This window comes from Neomonachus schauinslandi, chromosome 1 (assembly GCF_002201575.2).
Source record: "Neomonachus schauinslandi chromosome 1, ASM220157v2, whole genome shotgun sequence".
NCBI lineage: Eukaryota > Metazoa > Chordata > Mammalia > Carnivora > Phocidae > Neomonachus > Neomonachus schauinslandi.
In genome coordinates, this window is record NC_058403.1 from 168,501,688 (window position 1) to 168,522,232 (window position 20,545).

Genomic DNA, 20,545 nt, shown 5'->3' on the forward strand with positions numbered 1-20,545 from the left:
AAGCTGACCAGGCTTGAGAGCAAGCACGTCAGCACTGCCCCTCTGACATTCGTGGAGGAATTCTATTTGAGGCAGTCTTGTGTTAGTTCAGAACTCGGCAGTTATTAGGTCCTCTGAGAAGTCTTCCTGGACCCAGCACAGTGGGTTGGTTTGCCTGCTGTGAACCCACAAAACCCCTAACATGACACCACTATAGCACTTATCATGCTGCACAGCAATCTTGGGTTTCCCCAAGTGGCTCCTGCCCAAGACTCTCAGCTCTGTAAGGGAAGGGGTGAGGTCTCTGTCACCACCAATGCCGGGCACACAGCAGGTATTCACCCAGATGACGTACAGGCATGGTCTCAACCCACTTCCCTTTGGAGCCCAAGGTCAGTGGAGATCAGTGACAGCAGTCTGGGGGGACAGTACAGGGCCCTGACCACTGAGCTCAAGCCTCGAAATAGCCCCAGCAGCAGGGAGGTCTCCCCATCCACAAAGATGCCACAATTGGCTTTGCCTTCCTGCTGGTGGGACAGCCTGGCTTTCCATGGTGTCATTCACACTCCTTTGGCCAGTCTCCCTCATGACTAATGGTGTACATATGGAAGGCGGAGAGGGCACAGTTGGCCTGGAGACAGAACACCAGCCAATGAGACCACAACCCATCCCTGGATCTTTGAGTCATGAATACTTTGTTCTACCCGGCTAAGCTAGGCAGTCCCAGGCCAGTGGATCTGGGGCCGACATGGTCTAAGTCCAAAGTAGGAATATTTGAGCAACAGGCAAGAAAAGAAAAACTAACAGCCGGAATCCCACACGCAGACGTTGAGAGGGATCAAGCAGGGAAGGTCAATAGAGGAAATGAATGAACAGCGATGTGGAAAAAGAGCCCAATGGGGCTTATGGGAAATGCTTTCATTTTTAAATATGGGCCAGATTTGGCTGATGGATGACCTTGGATATACCTGTCTTTTCAAAGCTCAGGCTCTTCAGACCAATTTGATTAAAAATAAATACCAGTGTGGAAGTTGTTAATACTGCAGACTTCACCCAGTTCCATTTCATTGTTTTGTCTTACTGTTTAACAATGTAATTTCTTACTCAACTTTTCCAGGCATAGACTGTGTGGCAGGGTTGAAGTAGGAGTGATTTACGGTGGCAGCCCCAAAGGTTCTGGCCACAGGTGACGTGTGAAAGGCCATCAAGTCACTTGATGGATAAAGTCAGCAAGGCAAATATTTTAAGAGTGTACCTTTTCCTTACCACTGTTTCCTTTTCATACCATCATTATTCAAATAACTGAACTACCACTGCCAACTTGTTTATTTTAGGAGGCAAGATTCTATCTTAGTGGAGTTGTTCAGACACAATTTTCTTGTTAATCCTCAATCCCTTTTAGGCAGAGAGGGGTGTTTTTCCCAAAAGCCAGCAGCAAAACCAGGCAATGGCCAAGGACCTGGTATTCTAGCATGCTGCTCCTGGGCAGTGATTGGCTCCACAGAGCTATGCCCATTCAGTAGGAAGAAACATCTCTGGGGGTGCCTGGGTGACTCAGTCGGTTAAGCGGCTGCCTTCAGTCAGGTCATGATCTCAGGGTCCTGGGATCGAGCCCCACATCAGGCTCACTGCTCAGCAGGAAGCCTGCTTCTCCTGCTTCCCCTACTTGTACACACACACACACCCCCACACACACACACACACTCTCCTGTCAAATAAATAAATAAAATCTTAAAAAAAAAAAAAAAAAGAAAGAAAGAGACATCTCTGGAATCCATCCTTAGTCCTTCCATATAGGCTTTGCTGGTGGGGAAATTTTGCAAGGGAGAAAATAAGCTCTGTCTTAACATGGTGCTCTACCATCAGACGGCCTGGGTTCAAGTCCTGGTTCTCCACTCCCTAACTATGTCCCCTGAGCCTCAGTTCCCTCATCTATAAAATGAATATAATATCAGCAACACTTAGCATCCATGATATTCTAAGTGCCAAACCTCGGCCATTGTTATCATCCCGACATCAATAAAACAGTAAACAAAAGACTTCTGAAATAATCAGTTCAGCACATATATTTGAGCACCTATTTGTGTAAAACCCTGGAAAGCCACTTTTCATTCATTCAACCAACAAATATTTAATTGGAACTTTCTATGTATCAGATTTTTTTAAGTCTAGTATATTTAATCATTCATCCGTCCATCCAAGTTTTACCTGTGCATCTACGGCAGCCTACCACATGCACACACAGGCACAACCCACGTTTCACTATGTATGCAGCAGGCACCTACATTGGTGAGCAAGAGACTTGGTTCCTGTCCGTGTGGAGATGGGGGCGGGGAAGACAAACATGTCAGTTGCCCAGATGTCAGAACCATCCTGGGTCCTCGACTCAAGAAAGCTGGTGGCAGCGAGGGGAGCAGAGATGTCTGAGGAGCTGCAAGTCCCAGGGGCCAACCCTCACCTGCAGGTCCCGGTTGTGGTTTTCACACAGGAGCTGCAGGAACCGGAGAATGGGCTGCATGATGGTGATGACCGCGCTCATCTCCAGCTCGTCCTTGGTCTTGTCTGCCGTGGCCTGGGCACCTTCCCCGGACTGGTAGTGGTCGTCGGGGTCAGCCTCCCTCCGGAAGGTGCTGAAGGCTTTCCTGGTGGCAGCAGAGGCCTCGAGGAGCTGGTCTCGGACCTCTTCGGTTATTTGTGTCGAGGGCTCTTTGGCTAGAATGCAAACAGAAGACACTCAATGCTGCTGAGTCCTCAGGAGTACAATTCACTGCAGGAAACATAATGTTCAAAAGTGTAGGTCCTGGTATTCACTAGAAATCTTCAAGGTTGGCCAAACACTCCAAGAAGTCACTTCTCTTAGTCCTTAGGATTAAAACTGAGTCACGCCCTGCCAACTGGCTCACGGTTCTGACATTTCATCTAAGCTTGCACTGTTTTAGAGGAAAAGCCTTAGTATCGGCTGTCAACCTCACAAACCTATATGGCTCTGGGCCTCAGTGCCCTCATCTGCAAAGTGAGGAGAGCATCAGTGAATTCTACCTAGAGAAGCTTCTGAGAGGGTCAACATAACGACGACCACAACCGTAATTACTGTTACTGAGGTGACAACAGGTTGAGTGCTTTCCACTAAGTACCCAGGCACTGTGTATTACCTCATCGAATCCTCTGAGTAACCCTGGGAGGTAATTAGGCATCAGAGTGAGGAGTGTGGAGCTCTGGAGCCAGACCGCCTGGGGTCAAATCCTGGCTCTACTGCCCACTCGCTGCATAGCCTTAACAAGGACAAGTTAATCTCCACTCCTCAATTTCCTCATCTGTAAAATGGGGATAACAATTCTATTTTACAGGGTTAATTTCAGTTCCAAATGAAGTAAAGGATGTAAAGGACTTTCAACAGTGCCTGGTTTATAGAAAATACTTAGTAAATGTTAGCCTTTCTTCTTCTTCTCTTTACTCCCATTCTAGATCAGTGGTTATAAACTAGAGCTGATTTTGCACCCACCCCTGCCCAGGGGACAATTAGCAAAATCTGAGGACACTTCTAGTCGGCTGCCGGGATAGGCTGATGGCATCTACTGGGTAGAGGCCACATATGCTGTTAAACCTCCCACAGCGCACAGGACAGCCCCTCCAGCAACTCATCCTCCAGATGCCAAATGTACTGTGGCTGAGAAACCCTGTTCTAAACTTTAAAAAAGAGGCCCGGAGTGTCTCATTAACCTGTTCACAGCCATTTGACTCGAACACGGGTGCATCTACATACTTCCAAGTATGACCTCTCTTCAAGTGAGAGCATAAATGAACAACTTTAGACACTTCCAAATAATTTAGATAAATAAGGGGGAATTAGGTACCAAGGGATGGACACCCAGTTTTAAAGTGCTTATCTTTTTTTTTTTTTTTTTTTTAGAGATTTACTTTTTTTAAAGGGGGAGAAAGAAAGAGAGTGCATGAAAGAGCATTAGGGAGAGGGAGAGGAGAGAGAGAATCTTAAGTAGACTCCCCACTGAGCGTGGAGCCTGATGCGGGGCTCAATCCCACAACCCTGACATCATGACCTGAGCTGAAATTAAGAGTCAGACACTTAACCAACTGAGCCACTCAGGTGCCCCTAAAGTGTGTGTCTTCCTTAAATTTCCTTACCACTGAACAGAAAATTACAGGAAAATGTTACAAATGGATTTCCTGACAATAAAAGCTTGAGCTTGACCAAGAAGAAGGTATGTAAATTTTTTACAGGAGAAGAACTGCCAAAGCACGGCAGTTCAGCTCTGGTTACTTGGGAAGAATTACATTATAACCAGACTGGTTTGCTTCTCCTGAAAGCCTCAGTCGGAATACAGTTTGGAGTCTGGAGGTCCAGCTGGTGGGAGGGCTGCACACAGGGGAACACTCACCTTTTTTCCGGGATGGGGCATCCCTGTCTATCTCATCATCTTTCTTTTTATTCCCCAAGTCACTGGTGTTCACAGTCACTGTTGCTTTGATTTCCTGCTGGGCCACCTTCATTCGGTCATAGAAGACTTTGAAGAATTTTTCTGACTTCTTATCTTCTGTTAACCGGCAGAAAAAGGAGTGCTGCCAAGGAAAAGCCACAGATTTTCAACACTGAGACAGACTAGGGATCTAATCCCACTCAAGACACCAAAACCTCACGGAGATCAGAGCCAGCTGCAAAACCTCACGAATGGTCTAGGTTTGGACCAAAGTGGGTTCCACGCACTATCGTTCTCTGGATTGTACGGCCTGAGGTTTTCTATACAGAGACTTTAAAGCAGCCCACCAGGGGATGTCTTTGATGGAGCAGACACACAGGCTTGAGACACATGCTAAGGGGTGGTGGGGAGATTCCAGGCTACTAAGAACAAGGGCCTATACCCCAAAACAACTCCATCAACAGTGGAGATGACGTATTTTTGGTGATTACTGCAGGTCCTGTCATGTGTTTAAGGACTTTTGTGAGCCTCTCCACTTTGCACAGCCCTGTGAATATATACAGATCAGTAAGATGTGCTGCCTGCCCCTATAGGGCTCCATACCAAGTTAGGATGACAAGTCCGTAAGTAAAACAAAAATGTGTCAGTAAAAAGTGCTCCAGAAGCTACACAGACAGTTACATACTAGAAGCTCAGAGCTTGGCAAGGATGACAGTGGGCCGGAGTGATCCCAAAATCTTTGTGGAAAAGGTGATTTTCAAATCAGGTCTTGAAGGACAGGTAAAGAGTGGTTAAATGAAGAAGCTCAAAGTTAACAGGTAGTTTGCCTCTTGGATGCACATTTGTTTTTGGGCCCACTGCAAGCAACAGTATACAATGTTGATGTGAAAACACAATATGGTGTCTCAACTTCATTTATGAGTATTCTCTTTTCACCCCTTTTGCAAACACCACGCTGTTGCGAATTATTTACATAAAAATACAATACGGTCATTTCCAGAGGAATAAAACAAAGCTCCAAACAATATATTTGCTTCTCCCAGTTGGATCTTTCTGCCAATTTCACATCCTCCCCCATTTGGAAAGATGGCATTTCCCTACCAAAGGTAGCCTTAGGCCTGCAATCCTAGAAGGAAGTAAAACCTTACCAGCCACTGTGGCCCCTTAACTCCTCAATCCCTCACCCTGCCGCACCTCCCCCACCCCCAACACCTGCTGCCGGGTTCAGCAAGCCCCGGGAAAGCCACCATGTGTCCATCTGCCAAAAGGCAGCTGCAATCGCTGTGACCCTTCTTCTAGCGACACTAGCCCCTATGCCGCGTTGACAAATGTCAGTCTCACCGGCCGACAAAGCGCTTCTTGATTGTGCTCTTTCCTCTCCTTCTCACTGTTCCTCCTTACTTCTGGTTGTTTTCAACATAGAGCACAAGAGCCATCCTTCCTATTTGTGCTCCCTGGTTCTATCTTTTCCCCTCCACCAGCTCCCAGTGGCAGTACAAGTCATCGCCTACCTACTGCTTGGCCTTATTCTGTGTGTCACTGAGTCCTCCCAGACTCCCACACTCTTTGAACCAAGCTCAAGTCTTCCGTGTCCTCCATTGCCCTTTACCACCTTGTATCTTCTTTTAGGTTCCTTACCATTGCATCTATCCACCTGTCATTCCATCCATTTTCTTATTCATTCATGCGCCTATGCATCTATCTGTTTATCCATCCATCCAGTATTTACTGTGCGCCTGTCATGTGTTGGGCACTACGCCCATCATAGGAGATACAACAGTGAGCAAAAAGAGGCCTGGACCCTGCCCCCCCCACGAAACTGGTAGCCTGGTAAGGAAAAGACACAGTAATTCAATAATCACCCCAAGGATGTTTTACTAAAATAGCCATTTATATCCTTATGAAACTGACCCAAGAGAATGCTGGCAAAAGAATACCGTATCAGACACTCAGGGCCACTGCCTTGCTCTTCCTCGCTTTTCCTGGCTCTTCCCCATGGCTAGGGTCCCCTCATCCGCACTAACATCACCTCCTCAGTGAGGCCATCCCTGATCATCCTACCTGAAGCAGCAATCTGGCCAACTGCTTATTCTCCTCTGCCCTATTTTATTCTCTTCATAGCAACTGGTCTCTGTTGTATTTGTCGTTCACCTGCTTACTGTATGTCTTATGCAGAGTGTTAAGTTCCAAGGGGGCAGGTGCCTCACCTGCATGCTTTACAGCTGTCTCCACAGCACCCAGAGGAGCCCCAACACATAGAAGGAGTTTCCTAATCATTTGATGAAAGGATGAATACAACCCAATACTTCATGGCTCCTTTTAACTACAGCCTCTCAATCAGATCCTGCTTATATTCAGTGACTGTGCCAGAAGTAAACCCCCAACATAGATTAATTCTGGAAAACTGCTCAAATATGAAAAAGCAAGTTCTAACTGTTCACTTCTTTGAGAGCTGAAGCATCTACAAACAAAAGGAGAGATGTGGGGACTAAGAACTCAACCTACACCCACCTGATTATGGTGACTACATTTTTTACCAAGATGAGCCAGACAATATTTCACCCACAGGGGGTCACGGGGAGACTGCACCAGAAGGGGGCCACTTGGGGAAATTAACTTTAGTTGCTACCCCATTAGTCTTCTCGTTGCATGGAGGCAACTTAAAAAGCATCCTTTGGACAATCTGGTCACTCAAAACAACAACAACAACAACAAAAATGCACTTTAAGTAGGTAAGCAAATAAATAATATACCATTTGTCATTGGTAACAGCAAATAAATACCATTTGTCATTGGTAACAGCGCAATACGGTGCAGAGCAATCGCCAGCTACAAACCGCACTGCCTAACGTCTAGCTGGTTAACCCAACAGATGTCAACTGATAGGAGTCAGGGGAGGGGAACCTCTTATGAAATGGGAGAAGGGCAAATGACTGAGGATTATGCACTTCTATATATGTTTTGCAACAGCCAGTATATTTATTTTGCATTATTTATATCAGTCCTTAGTCCCTCAAGGATCTGAAGCCGCTCTAAACAGAATGTGGTTAACAAAATAAGAAAGTAGATTCTAGGGTACAGAGACATGAATAAGCACAGAGGACCAGGACTAAACAAGGCCGGAGGCTGGAAGGTGGAAGAGATGATTCAGGGCAGTCCCAAGTCCCTGGGGTACCCAGCCATCAAGCTGAAATGGGAGGCATGCTCCATCATGGTTATTAGTAAGTATCAAAAGGAGAAATATTGCCAATGCCTCGAAGGAAGGAAAACAGTCCTGAATGAAGGGGTTAGAGGGCAGGGTTTCCAGTCAGAACCCCCTGGGTCCCTCCCTCACTAGCTCTGTCACCCGAAGCAAGTTACTCAGCCTCTCTGAGCCCACATGAAGGGCTGCCGCGGTGCCCACAAAGCACTTAGCACAGGGCCCACTGAGCATCGTTTTTAGTTTTTAATTTTTTTTTGGTACCACCATCACATTAGTATAATATGAAAACCCCACAGCGAAGGTGTCCCCCTAAGAGGGTAGGGCAGGGTAGTGAAGTGTGAGAATTCTGTCTCTGGAGTCAGAGACCCCAGGGTTTCAGCTCTGCCACTCATGAGCTGATATCACCTTAGAAAGTGACGATATCTCCGAAACCTAAATTTTCTCATCTGTAAAATGGGCCATGGTAACAGTACTGCACAGTGGTTATGAAGATCTAATGAGAAAAATCACAGTAATATGCACAATGACTGACATTTCCTGACTGCTTGTAAGGTGCCAGGAACCCAGAGTAAACCTTCATGTGTGTTTTCTCATGCAAAAATTATTCTATAGGGGAAGTTATTACTCGTGTCTGAGAGATCAGGGGACCTTAAAAGATAATGGACATCAAGTAGTTAGCACACCCCCGAGATGCCCACACTGTGACAAATGTAACCTCACCAAGATGCTGTGAGAGTCAAGAGCTGTTGCCTCAAGTCTCCCGCCTGAGAATCTAATTAAAGGTATTCTGGAAGGAAGAAGCCTGGTCTCCAGAAGGGAAGCAGTGCTAGCTTGTGTAAGAGGAGAAGTAAAAAGCGACAGCAGTGCAGAAGAACTAAGATACCTGCCCCAGATGTGCCAGAAACGGGGAGAAACGGGGTGCTGAGGAACGGGAGCCCTCAGTTAGAGGCTCCTGGAGGCCGTTACTGCCCCTCTCTGGTGCCCAGTGTGGTCTGCACTCAGCCAGACCAGGGCCCTGCACACAGTTCAAAAGCCTGTTTGTTAAACCTCTTTCTGTGATACTGTATTTGGAGGACTTGGGAGGGAAAAGGGGACACCCTCCCCAGGACTGCTTCCCCAGATGCAGGTGGGACCTCAGACCAGAGCAGGGGGGTACTTGGCCTCCCAGACCTCAGGCTCTTGAAGCAGGGCCTTTCCTTTTTTTGTTTTTGTTTTATTTACTTATGTTTTTAAATTTAAATTCAATTAACATACATTATTGGTTTCAGAGGTAGCAGTGATTCATCAGTCTTACATAACAGTGTTCATCACATCAGGTGCCCTCCTTAGTGCCCATCACCCCGTTACCCCCTCCAGCAACCCTCAGTTTGTTTCCTATGATTAAGAGTCTCTTATGGTTTGTCTCCCTGATTTCATCTTGTTTTATTTTTTCCTCTCTTCCTCTATGATCCTCTGTTTTGTTTCTTAAATCCCACACATGAGTGAGATCATATGATAATTGTCTTTCTCTGATTGCCTTATTTCACTTAGTATTATACCCTCTAGTTCCAACCATGTCATTGCAAATGGCAAAATTTCATTTTTTTGATGGCTGAGTAGTATTCCACTGTATATATATATACCACATCTTCTTTATCCATTCATCTATTGATGGACATCTGGGCTCTTTCTATAGTTCGGCTATTGTGGACATTGCTGCTATAAACATTGGGGTGCAGGTGCCCCTTCAGATCACTGCATTTGTATCTTTGGGCTAAACATCCAGTCGCTGGGTCGTGGGGTAGCTCTATATTCAATTCTTTGAGGAACCTCCATACTGTTTTCCAGAGTGGCTGCACCAGCTTGCATTCCCACCAACAGTGTTAGAGGGTTTCTCTTTCTTGGCTTCCTTGTCAACATCTGTCATTTCTGAAGCAGGGCCTTTTCCACAAGCTACTTGTCTACTTTCCTCCCTGAATCTATGAATCGCCCCTTTCTCCAACTAAGAGCCAGTAGTGCCAAGTAGAGATCGTTTTGCTTTACCAAAGGTTTCACTGCACCCCACCTAGCAAGTTTGAGTAACCATTCAAAATTCACCTGGCCTAGAGCAGGCAACGTTACATGGTGGTTAGAGAACTCAGAACAGTGGATGCCCCTGGGCAGTGTGAGTGGGGAGCCTGAAGGGAAACAAGAGAACCTTCTGGACTGAAGGAAATACCCTGATTAGGCTGGTGGTAAACAGAAAGGTGTAGTAGAAATAACTACAACAATAATAATAAAACCTGGAACCTGGAAGGGAAACAAAGCTGCTGACCTTAAAAGAGGGAGATTATCCTAGATTATTCGGGGGAGGGACAATGATCACAAAGGTCCTATGAGTGGAAGTGGAAGAGGGAGACGGAAGAAGAGCTCACAGTGAGGAAGATGGGAAGAAGCTGGGAAGATGGAGGAAGGGGCTGTGACCCAAGGAACACAGGCAGCCTCTACTGGAAAAGAAAAGGAAACGGATTCTCCCCTGGAGACTCCAGAAAGGAACACAGCCTTGCCAACACCTGGATGTCAGCCTAGTTAAGACTCATGTCAAACTTGTGAGATAGAAAGTCTGGTTGTTTTAAGTCACTGGGGTTGTAGTAATTTGTTACAGCAGCCAAATACAGGTATGCACATTTGTCAAATCTGATCAAACTGTACACTTAAAATCTATGCATATTATAGTATAAGAATTATGTCACGATGAAAAGGGAGAGAGGAAAAGAAGATTGGTTTTGTTCCCAGAAAGCTAGAGAACTACGTAAAGTTGTCCAGAGAAGGGGCTACCCTCCGAGGCCATCTCTGCCAGCAGAAGGACCTGTGTTGCTACCCTCACAGCTGACTTTTCCTCACCCTCCATGCATCTCCAAAACACATGTGGTTTCAAAGCCCCTTCCACATGAGCTGTCTTGTCAGCATCTTAGGAGACTGCCAAGACAGATACCGTCATTCATCAATCTGTCCCGTTATAGATGAGATAGCTGGGCTGAGGGAGGTCCAGTGCTTCTTGCTCCCCCCACCCCGGGCCCTTGCTACCATCCTGCCTTTTTGAGAACACACAGAAGACCAGCCCCAGTGGTTGGACAGGGAACTCAAAGGAAATGAAGGCTGGTCTGGGGGCAGACACACAGCACCAACCCCAACATCACAGACAACAGGTGTGCTTGGCGTGGCTTTAAGGAAGTCAGGGGTGGGAGCAGGTGAGCAAGTGAGCATGGGCAGCAGCCACCTCTGTGGCAGCTCTGGAGGGCCGTGGTGGGAGGGGACCTAGGCATGGCTGTTGTAAGCCAAGCTGAAAAAACCAGAACCGCAAAAAATAAAATACAGACCACAAAATGTGAAAGCGGGAAGCACTCTATTCCAGCAGTTTCCAATGCTGTTCCCAGCAGAGAAACCCATTCTTCTCCTCTCCCCAAACACCACCTTAGGGAGAGACCCCACGTTTGAGAGAGATACGGGCAGAACTGTTCGGGTGGAAACAGAGCGGGAAGGACCCTCTTGTCACCGGAACTCCTCCTTGGAGCTGCAGAGCTACAAAGAACATAGTTTGGAAACCTACCACTTTAGTCCGGCCCTCCACATTTTACAGAGGAGGAAACGGGAGGCCTAAGGTGGGGGAAGAGATTTGCCAAGGCCACACAGAGTCTTTGTCTCCGACTGTGCAAGCCACTCACTTCTGACCATGCTGGGCTGTGGCTGGTTGACACAACGGCCTGAGGGCATGTTCTCACCCTTGGTAACTGTCAAGTGGACACAATTCGCCCTCCTTGGGCTACTTAAGCTGTAGAGAGACTCAAGAACTGAGGTCTTAGTTTAAAATAATAATGAAAATACCCTTTCAGATCACTCAAAAATACCAAGGTATTGCTTAATTAGCCTGGCAGCCACCCACTATGGCCACTCAAGTCCTTGCAAAGAAGTGGAGCATGGTTGATGACAAGCCCACCTGGCTTCTGAAATAAGAGGCAGCCTGAAGTTAGAGACGAACAGACAGTTGCAGCTATCCTAGTGACAGGCAGGCAGTGGGCAGACACTTTCTTTAGGGGCAAGAGGTCACAGTCTCAATTACCCTGCAGGCAAGGGGTCCCGGGAGAAGAATGGGAGACAGAAGCCTGCTCCATGCACTGGACACACACCAGGGAAGGTGAGCACATGAGCACCTTCTTGAAAAACCATCTACCTCAGAGTTCAGAGACTTGGGGGGCAAAGACAGACTTTGTACCCCAGAACACAGAGCCAGCCAGCCAGCACCTACAGGCACACAAGGCCTTTCTGAAGGGAGAAGCCCTTTATGGGCATCTTAACTAAAAGAATGGGGAGTGGCAGGCAGCAGGGGTAGACATGATCCAGGATGGAGCATGACAGGAGCAGGGATGGCCTGGGGGCACTAGTCCACAGTGCCACTGGGACAGCTTCGAGGCTTTGATCCTGCCCCAAAGGAAAGCATTTCCACACTGAGACTGGCCCACCCTCTAGAAGCCCTTGTGCTGGGCCTGGAGGGAATCCAGAGAACGAGCTTTTCCATTTCACTGCCTAGTACGACATGACCCAACCACCACGGCCCATGACATTCACCCTGGTCATTTATCTGCTGCAAAATGAATTAAGTTCTCAGACTGAGTCCAAGAATTTGAAAAATGTGACTGAACAGTGCTCAAAGCTTGAACTTCCAGGGGCTGATGGAAATTCTTCCCTGGAGTCTGATTTTTCTCTTTTCACCCTGCATCTGAAACACAAGGACCTCAGACTTGGCCTTGGGAGTCTTGGGGACCTGAGGGGACATCTCCAACCAGACCTTCCGAGCTTGAACAGATGCTCTGCAGGTGTCAGAGGGATGGCAATGGCTACCTGTGGGGTTTCTTACTGTACCTGGGGTTAACTGAGCAGTCACCGTTCCCTGCGGCCCTCCTTTCTATAAATCATGTTACAGTGAATGGTCACTGAACACTTCCTATTTTCCAGGTGCCGCCTAAATGCCTTAAAGCTATTACGTCATGTAATCTTATAACTACCCCATGAGGTATGTACGATTATTAACCCCGCTTTACAGATAAGGAAACCGAGGCTCAAAGAGTTGAAATAACTTGCCAAGTCACACAGCTAGGAAACGGTGGCGGTGCCCCAGGACTCAGGCCCCACTTGTCTGCCGCGTCAACCCATGCTCGCGACCTCTCTGCTTTGTTAAACACCTCTCACCTGAGCGAGAGTCTGTCAACCTCTAAACACCTCCTGGCTTTTTATAATCCACCCCCCACCACCATGCCAAGTCTCTCAGCTGCACAAACACGACTATTGTCACAGTAAAGAATAGCTGTGGTAGGTACACATGTGAACACCCCAGTTTCCTGTGAGGCCCAATGTACTTGTTCAGATGGGCTCCCAAGCAAGACCCTTCTACCGGTTGAAGATTGACCAGGGCTGGGGCTTACACGTTAACAAAACCACTGTCACACAGTGACAGCTATAGGTCTTGAGTCCTTGTCTTAGAGACCAAGGACAACAATCAAAACCCAGGATCATGGACCATGAACTAGGTGATAAAGCACACGTGCTTAGGACAGCCGCCTGGAGAACTGGACGTCTGGAAGCCACAATTTCAGCCTTCGCTCCTCACTAAGCAGCCACGTCATCTTGGGCAATTTACTTAACAGCATTTATGCCCTGGGTTCCTTATCTGAAAAACGAGATTCTTACCACCTGCCTTGTCTGCATCACGTGGAAGCTAGGGGCCCATCAAGGTTGCAGTTATGAAACATTATGTGTGAGAAACACTTTGATTACTATGGGAAACTATTCAAATGTAAGGTGCTGCTGTGATCTATCAATTCCCCTTTCAAAGGAAAGGTACTAGGCCGTAGGATACGTGGCTCAACCTGTGTGCTGGGTGTTCCACGATGACCAAAGTCTAGTGTCCACAAACCATCCACCGATAAACAATTCTAGCTGATACTGATAGGTCAAGATGGTCTCTAAACGGACAGCAAACACACAGTGAATAGCAGTTCTCAGTAACTGTCACAGTAAAGGAAGCTAAAAAAAAAAAAAAAAAAATCCAGCTGGAATTTCACTATAGAAGCTATTCAGATTCCTTTAGACATAAAAATAAACAATTTTGCTTCCGTTTCTCAAAGTTTTTGTTTTTTTTTAAGATTTTATTTATTTCTTTATTTGCCAGAGAGAGAGAGAGAGAGAGCACAAGCAGGGGGAGTGGCAGGCAGAGGGAGAGGCATGCTTCCTGCTGAGCAGGGAGCTCGTACGCGGGGCTCAATCCCAGGACCCTGGGATCATGACCTGAGCCGAAGACAGACGCTTAACCATCTGAGCCACCCAGGTGCCCCTGTTTCTCAAAGTTTAATGTAAGGCAGAATATAAGCTTGGTGTCAGACCCTCCTCACAGATAGTCCCTAAACATTCAACATGAACTATTTTTCCATTATCATTTTTTACCATTCTTCAGGAAAAGTATGATGTAATAAGAGTCTAATAATTAATAAATTGGGCATTAAGAATCACACATTCCCCTGGTATCAATTATCACTCCAAGAAGGAAATTTTTTTGCAAGGTTTGATGGGTTTTAACCAGTAAACATCTGGAATTTTCCACTCACCAAGCTCTGTGAGGATGTCTCTAGCTTCAGAGAGAGGTAAAATAAACTTCAAAGCAGAAAAGAAAGGAGGGACGAAGCAAACCAAGTCTAGGTTAGAAAGATATCCATATTTCAAGTTCATTTTTCTCAGTGAGAAAATTCTCCCTGGTCTACACTGTACAGCTGTCTCTGGAGGACTTAGACACAAACGCCCTATTTCAATGACTCTGCCGTGCCAGGGCTGATGGAGGCCACCTTCTGGGTCACTGCAGCCTGAGAGAAGAGGTGGAGGACACGGAGATCCTTACTCAGATTAGTCTGGTCACTGAGCTCCAAGGTCAAGGCCAAAGCAGTGGCTCTTCATGACTCTTTGCAGGGTGAATTAATTTGAGTATTAGCAATCAGTAAATTCCAACCTGTTCTGTAAGAACCACTTTTCTCCTAGGATGGAAAACGTATTACCTCTCCTTTTTCACCTCCCAGTGCCCATAGGAATCAGCAGCTGTGGAGAAAGTCTGCCCTATTTGGTAATAGGCTGGTTCCACCTCAATGTGGATCAAAACACTAACAGTTTTTCCACATATTCATCAACAACAACAACAAACTGTACTTCCTAAAAAAATTTTTTTTCAAGTTGTTATCTTACAAAGTCCCCGTATATATAGGTAAACTATAAGCAAACATCTCTAGCCATATTTAACAGCAAAATCAGATTTCAGAAAGGCAGGTCAGGCATCCTTCTGGAGGACCCTGGACCCAGGGACAAGACATTAAGGAGACTCCCAACTTTCTCTGGGTTCAATTCTCAAACCTCTTTATGGATGCCAAAAGCCAGCATCTTTTGTTGTGTGTACTGGCAGCTGTCTCTTCCAGCCAAAGATGGAAGAGAAAAACAGAAAGCCTCCAGAGAAAAGAAAAGATGACCAGTGGAATGTGAATTAGTTCCAGCCCCCAACATTGCCTGGTGTTGCAGGGGATTATGGGAGGGACCTCCTTGGGGATCTTCAAGTGCAAGGCAGCACTGTGGTTGCTCGTCATGTCAGCATGAGGCTTAGAAAAAGGAAAGGTGGTAGACAGCAAAGGAGACTTGGACTGGACCTCAGGAAGGACTTTTGTTGAAGCACTCAGGGAGGTTTGAGAATCTTGGTCCATGGACATCTACTCAACTAAGGAAGAAGATGCAGGACAATCTCATGTGTATGTCTAGGGCTGCAGGAGGTGCACGCCAGCCTCTGAGGGTGCCCTCCAGAGCTGATTCTATGACTCAATGAAAAGTAACTTCTGGCGGTTTGTGTGAAACTCTCAGGTCCCATGTCGCCTGCCCACAGACTTGCCATGGGGGACATGGAAGCCTTCTCAGTGAGCCTCTGCACAAGGCCTGAAATAGGTGTGTGGAAAACAGTATCATGAAAAATTTCAGCCATGCATCCACACGAGACAGCAACGGGGGGCCGAGCTCGAGTTTGCCTGATCCTTCCCACTTCACTTGGGGGTTCAATCTGTGCTACGGAGAAAGAAGACCAACACAGGAGTTGGAGAGGAAGAACTCTGATCTTTGGTCTTACTTCCATTCTGCGTTTTGAGGGCAATTAATCAACAGTGACCAACTTTTCCTGCCCTAAAAGTTACGAGGTTCCACAGGGCATCCAACTTGAGTTCTGCATCGATGTCAAGAACAATCCTTTGCACACCCATTTCCTGTGTTTGCTTAGACAGTGGCAGGGGCTCAGAGAAAGGGCTCTGTATCCTGTAGGCTTAGCAAGGTAGAAGTGGATGGGCAGGGGGCACTGAGGAGCTGGGTGGGTTTGGATAGGTCATTTATTAATAGGCAGCCACCCTTTCCTCACCGGTAATGGAGGAGGGGGGAGGGTAAGTGCCACCGGAGAGGCCTGTATGATGGAGTAAAGAAAGTAACACAGGGGAAAGCCCAGCAGAGGCCTGGCACCTGGTAGGTATTTTATACCAGCCACTTTTCCTTCCCTGCTCTCAGCAAACCTATGACAAATGCACTCAACCATAAAATCCAAAGAAAAATAAATATACTCTGGCCTGCTGGGGGCAAGGACACCGGCTGGCAAAGAGCAAAACGTCAACCAAAGTGAGTGCCTTCTTGATGGAGGTCCCACAGTCACTCTCAGTCCTCTGCTCAATTCCACCAACTCTGGGGGGACAGCCCCCCTGTGGACCCCAAAGGAAAAGCTCCAGGACTTGCATCTCCCAACCCCATAGGCCCATTTGCCTGGGTACTGGCCCATCAGGTAGCTTCCCTGTGGCTGCAGAGAACATCCTTGGGACTGGGCAGTAAAACATACAGATGGCCAAATGGATGGAGATGGCGGGATGCAATTACACAGCACTCATCTGCGTAAGTGCTGCTTAATATATTATGGCTCTGGCATCAGTAACGTGTATGCAAGCAGGTGACGGCCCGAGCCAACTTGGTGCCCTTTAGAAGCACTGACGGAGCTGGCAGTCAGGTCGCCTGATGACAAGCATATTACTGGGGTTCAGCCATCATTTCATTCCTGCTCCCCCCATCGCTATGCTTTCACCACCTTGGCCTCCTTCAGCTCTGGCAAGAGGCCAAGCCCATGCCAGCCTGTCTGTCTGAACACTCTTGCCCTCTGCTCTTCTCATGGCTGGTTCTCTTCTCATCTGTTAGGTTTGGGCTTAAATGGCACCTCCTTAGAGAAGCTTTTCCTGACCATCCTAAGTGGGTTCTCCTTGACACTCTGTGCCCTGCTTATTTCCTTCCTCATGCTTCTCCCAGGGTGTTAATTATTTAACTAGTGTGCTAGCCATCTCTCCCACTAGATTGTAAGCTCCTAGAGGGCAGGGCCCGGACTGATCTCATCCCTGACTGTATCACGGCCAATTCATGCAATGCCTGGCACCCACCAGGTACGCAGGACGTGTTTGCCATCTTGACGAATGCACAGTAATCCTGAAGGAGGTTTATTTCCAAAAACCTTAAGTTGAATCGAGATTTGCATCATGGCAGCTAAAGTTTAACTCAAGAACCCAAAGATCCCTGTCTGTGAAAGCCCCACATCCTGCCAAATGGAGACAATGAAACATGCCAAGGACCAGGTGAAGGTGGCTAATGTGGCCTTCTCCCCTCTCAGAGGCTTATCGGGTTTGTACACATGTCTCTGTGATGCGCTCAGACTGGCTGCAGATCCTTAATCCATCCAGTTAACTGTTAACTACTCTAGCCTCACTGACACTTGCATTATTAACTATGGAGCAGGAAGGACAACCATTTGTGAGCCTAACACCTCAGAACCTGGCTCAATCCTGGACATGATAACTACCCAGGCTCTGGGCTGAACAGTTTGTGGGCTTATGTTGCAAGGAGGCTAATAAAAACACATTTCTCAAACACCGTATGGTGAGGGCAACTGAAATACATCCTCCTCAAATGCAATATACTTTTTTTTTTTTTTAAGTCCCGAATGCAAACGGAAACAAGGGACTTGAAGATGTTAGATGGTTTATAGGACTAGCCTCGTCAGTGTCTCGGCCATCTCGATGGATGTTTAAAACCCAGTTCAAAACCCAGCCATGGGAAAGTGATAGAAATAGTAACAGAGCCTCTGCCAGTCTCAAAAAGGAACTTAGGGGACCCTTAGGAAATTTAAGTGGGTATAGATTTCCCAGTGAAAAGAAGGGTCATGGCAGAAGTCTCAAAGACAGTTGTGAATGTCAGTTAGGTTTGGGGCTCAGGCTCTGTGCTCATGGACGAGGTGTCTTTCCTATCCCCACATCAGGATTCAAAAGGCTGGCAGTTTCTAATGAGAAATATTTTCAACCATGAAGTTAACTCTGCTGGAAGAGCTCCAAAGGGAAAGTCCCTCCAGTTACTCAGAGGGAAAAAAAAAATTACCTTCTTGGTCTGGAATCTGGGGATATTTTATGCAGATGTCTCAAACAGAAGTTAATAAGGGGAAGTCAGCTTGCCTTTGATTATTCCAACAGGCTACTGCTATTAAGAGTTGCACAACTCTTGGGCAAGGCAGGGGTGGGTTTTGGCTTCTTCTTTTTTTTTTTTTTTAAAGCCTGTCCTCATGGGAACTGCTTTTTCTTTTCTAAGAATAGTTCATTAAAACTTCCCTACTCACATCTATTCCATACCTCTGCTCTGGCGGGAATGCGGACAGTAACGCAGGCCCATCTCAGAAGGCTCTGTGGTGGGCACTCCTGGGGTCTGCCACAATGACTTCTCAGAATGGCAGTCCCACTTCCCTGCTGAGAACTGGGTGGAGGAGCCACAACCCACGCCCCCACCACTTTTTTTTTTTTTTTTGGTGCAGGCTGAATAATTTCAACCTGCAGCCTGCAGGTAACAGAAATTGCCCAAGCTCCTAGAATTATCACTGTGGGACAAACACATTCTCTTGTTTTCATGTGGTTCTGTTTTATACTGTTCTAGGTGAGCCAGGAGACATCCACTGGCCCAGGGCAAGAGCACACAGGAGGATATAGGGAAATACAAATAGCCCTTCTCCTTTGGGGCAGAGCAACTGTTCATGCGACTAACAGTGGAATCCACCCGGTTTGGGGGCAATCCAGTGGGGAAGAGTAAGCTGCTATTGGGTGAGATTAAAGACTTCTGGGATTGGTCCCTATAGTGGAGGGGCTGGGTAATAAAAAAAAAAATCATGGGAAAAGAAATAGGGGAGGGTGAACACAATATACCTTAGCAGAAACTCTTCTGATGTCCTGGAGCTACACAATGGAGAGCTCTTGGGGGGGGGGGGGCGTGGTGGCGGGGGGTGAGGAAAAATATTCTGTTTCCGGAGACAGCTCCAAGAATCATGAGTAGGTGTGAGAAACAAGGAAGCTTATAGATTAAAAAAAAAAGAAAGAAAGAAAGAAAAGGGGGGAAAGGAAGGAGTCAGGGAAGGGGGGAGTGAGATCTCTGAGAGACAGGGGAATTAAAGAACACCATGGCAACAAGTCCGTCCACCTACCCCGGCCGCCCACCCACAGCCAGATTCTTTGCTGACGCACTTGAGAACAAGCTGGTTCCTACCAGCTCAGGAAGGTGAGCAAACCCAGAGAGCTCATTAAATTCCTTCTCAGCGACTCTTGTCTGCCTGCAGATAGTGAGCAAGGAGGATATAAATAGAAGTTATATAACATCTCTTTGTTGATTCCTGTGCTTACCAAAAAAATGCAGCATGACCTTGTTTTTTCTGAAGCATTTTCCTCGGCCTACTGGGTTGAGGACTTTAATCAAGTTAGGGATCATCTTAAAGTTTAAACAGCAGGATATAGATTTCCAAGTTAAGGGTGCTCAGGACAATCAGCCAAGCTTGGAACCCTCAGGGTCAGGTCTTGCTCAGGTATACAAAATATCCAATAGCTATAAAAAAAAAAAAAAATCTTGAGGAATTGTATAGCTTCTTCTTAGAACACTTCCTGATCATGCTAGGGGTAATATTAATTCCCAAGAGCCAAGAACCATTAGTAAAATGGCTTCTCGAGTTTTCTAAAGGAGATCAGAGCACTTAAAAAAATATACATATATATATTTAAAGCTAACTGAGGCTCCTAAATGCCTCCAGGCATAATCAGCGCTCCTTTTCTCTCTTAAAGGCAAGACATTAAGAGTCCAGTGGACTTTTAAAAAGGCCTCCTCCTCAGAGATGCCTTCAAAAATGAGCACTGCAGGGAGACACGAATGTGCCCTGAACTGCAGCCCAACCTGGCCAGCTCTCCAGTGCCTCCTGGGGCTTCTGAATAGACTGCCCCTTGGCACCTTGGCGTGGAGGAACTGAACAGGAGACGTGCTTGCAGGAGGCGCTGCAGAGCCCCGTGACTCTGATACCTCGTCTAACCTGTTGATGCCACAAAACTCTTTTAGAAACTGTTGCCGTGGGAACTTGCCCCTCTCAGGCATTTGTCAAGAAATGTCACAGGTGCTAGAGAATTCAATGCCCTTGGTCTCAGTGAGCTTTCTCGGAGTCTCGGAAAGCGTGGCTTCAACCAAAAGGACTTTCAAACTTGTGATGCAAGGGTTTTCAACACAAACATCTTGGAAGGGGTTCATCACATAGGGCGTGGGGGGGGGCATGTTTGTGCTAGGAGAGCCCGAGAGTATATATAGGACCTGCTAAGCATTTAAATTCTATACACAGTGTTTTTAATGCAGCACCTCAGCTAAACAAAGACTATAGGGCTCTAAGTAGCTCAGACAGTGACCTCAGCAAGAGATGCTATGGCTGTCATCCTTACTAGGGGATTTCCTTTCCCATCAGAACTGGTGGGGTGGGCAACTGGTGGGATGGGCAACAACACAGTAATGCATAAATTCAGGATGTAGACAA

At 46.8% G+C, this 20,545-nt stretch overlaps 1 protein-coding gene across 2 annotated transcripts in view; it reads right to left on the reverse strand.

Moving 5' to 3' along the window:
* Positions 1–20,545, reverse strand: part of ITPR1 (inositol 1,4,5-trisphosphate receptor type 1) — a 307,485-nt gene that overhangs the window by 69,212 nt on the left and 217,728 nt on the right. For both annotated transcript variants that reach the window (XM_021695119.2, XM_021695118.2), the window contains 2 exons: positions 4,377–4,557; positions 2,438–2,691 (listed from right to left, as the gene is read on the reverse strand). In XM_021695119.2, the coding sequence (XP_021550794.1) occupies positions 2,438–2,691; positions 4,377–4,557 (435 nt within the window). The remainder of the gene's footprint in view (positions 1–2,437; positions 2,692–4,376; positions 4,558–20,545) is intronic.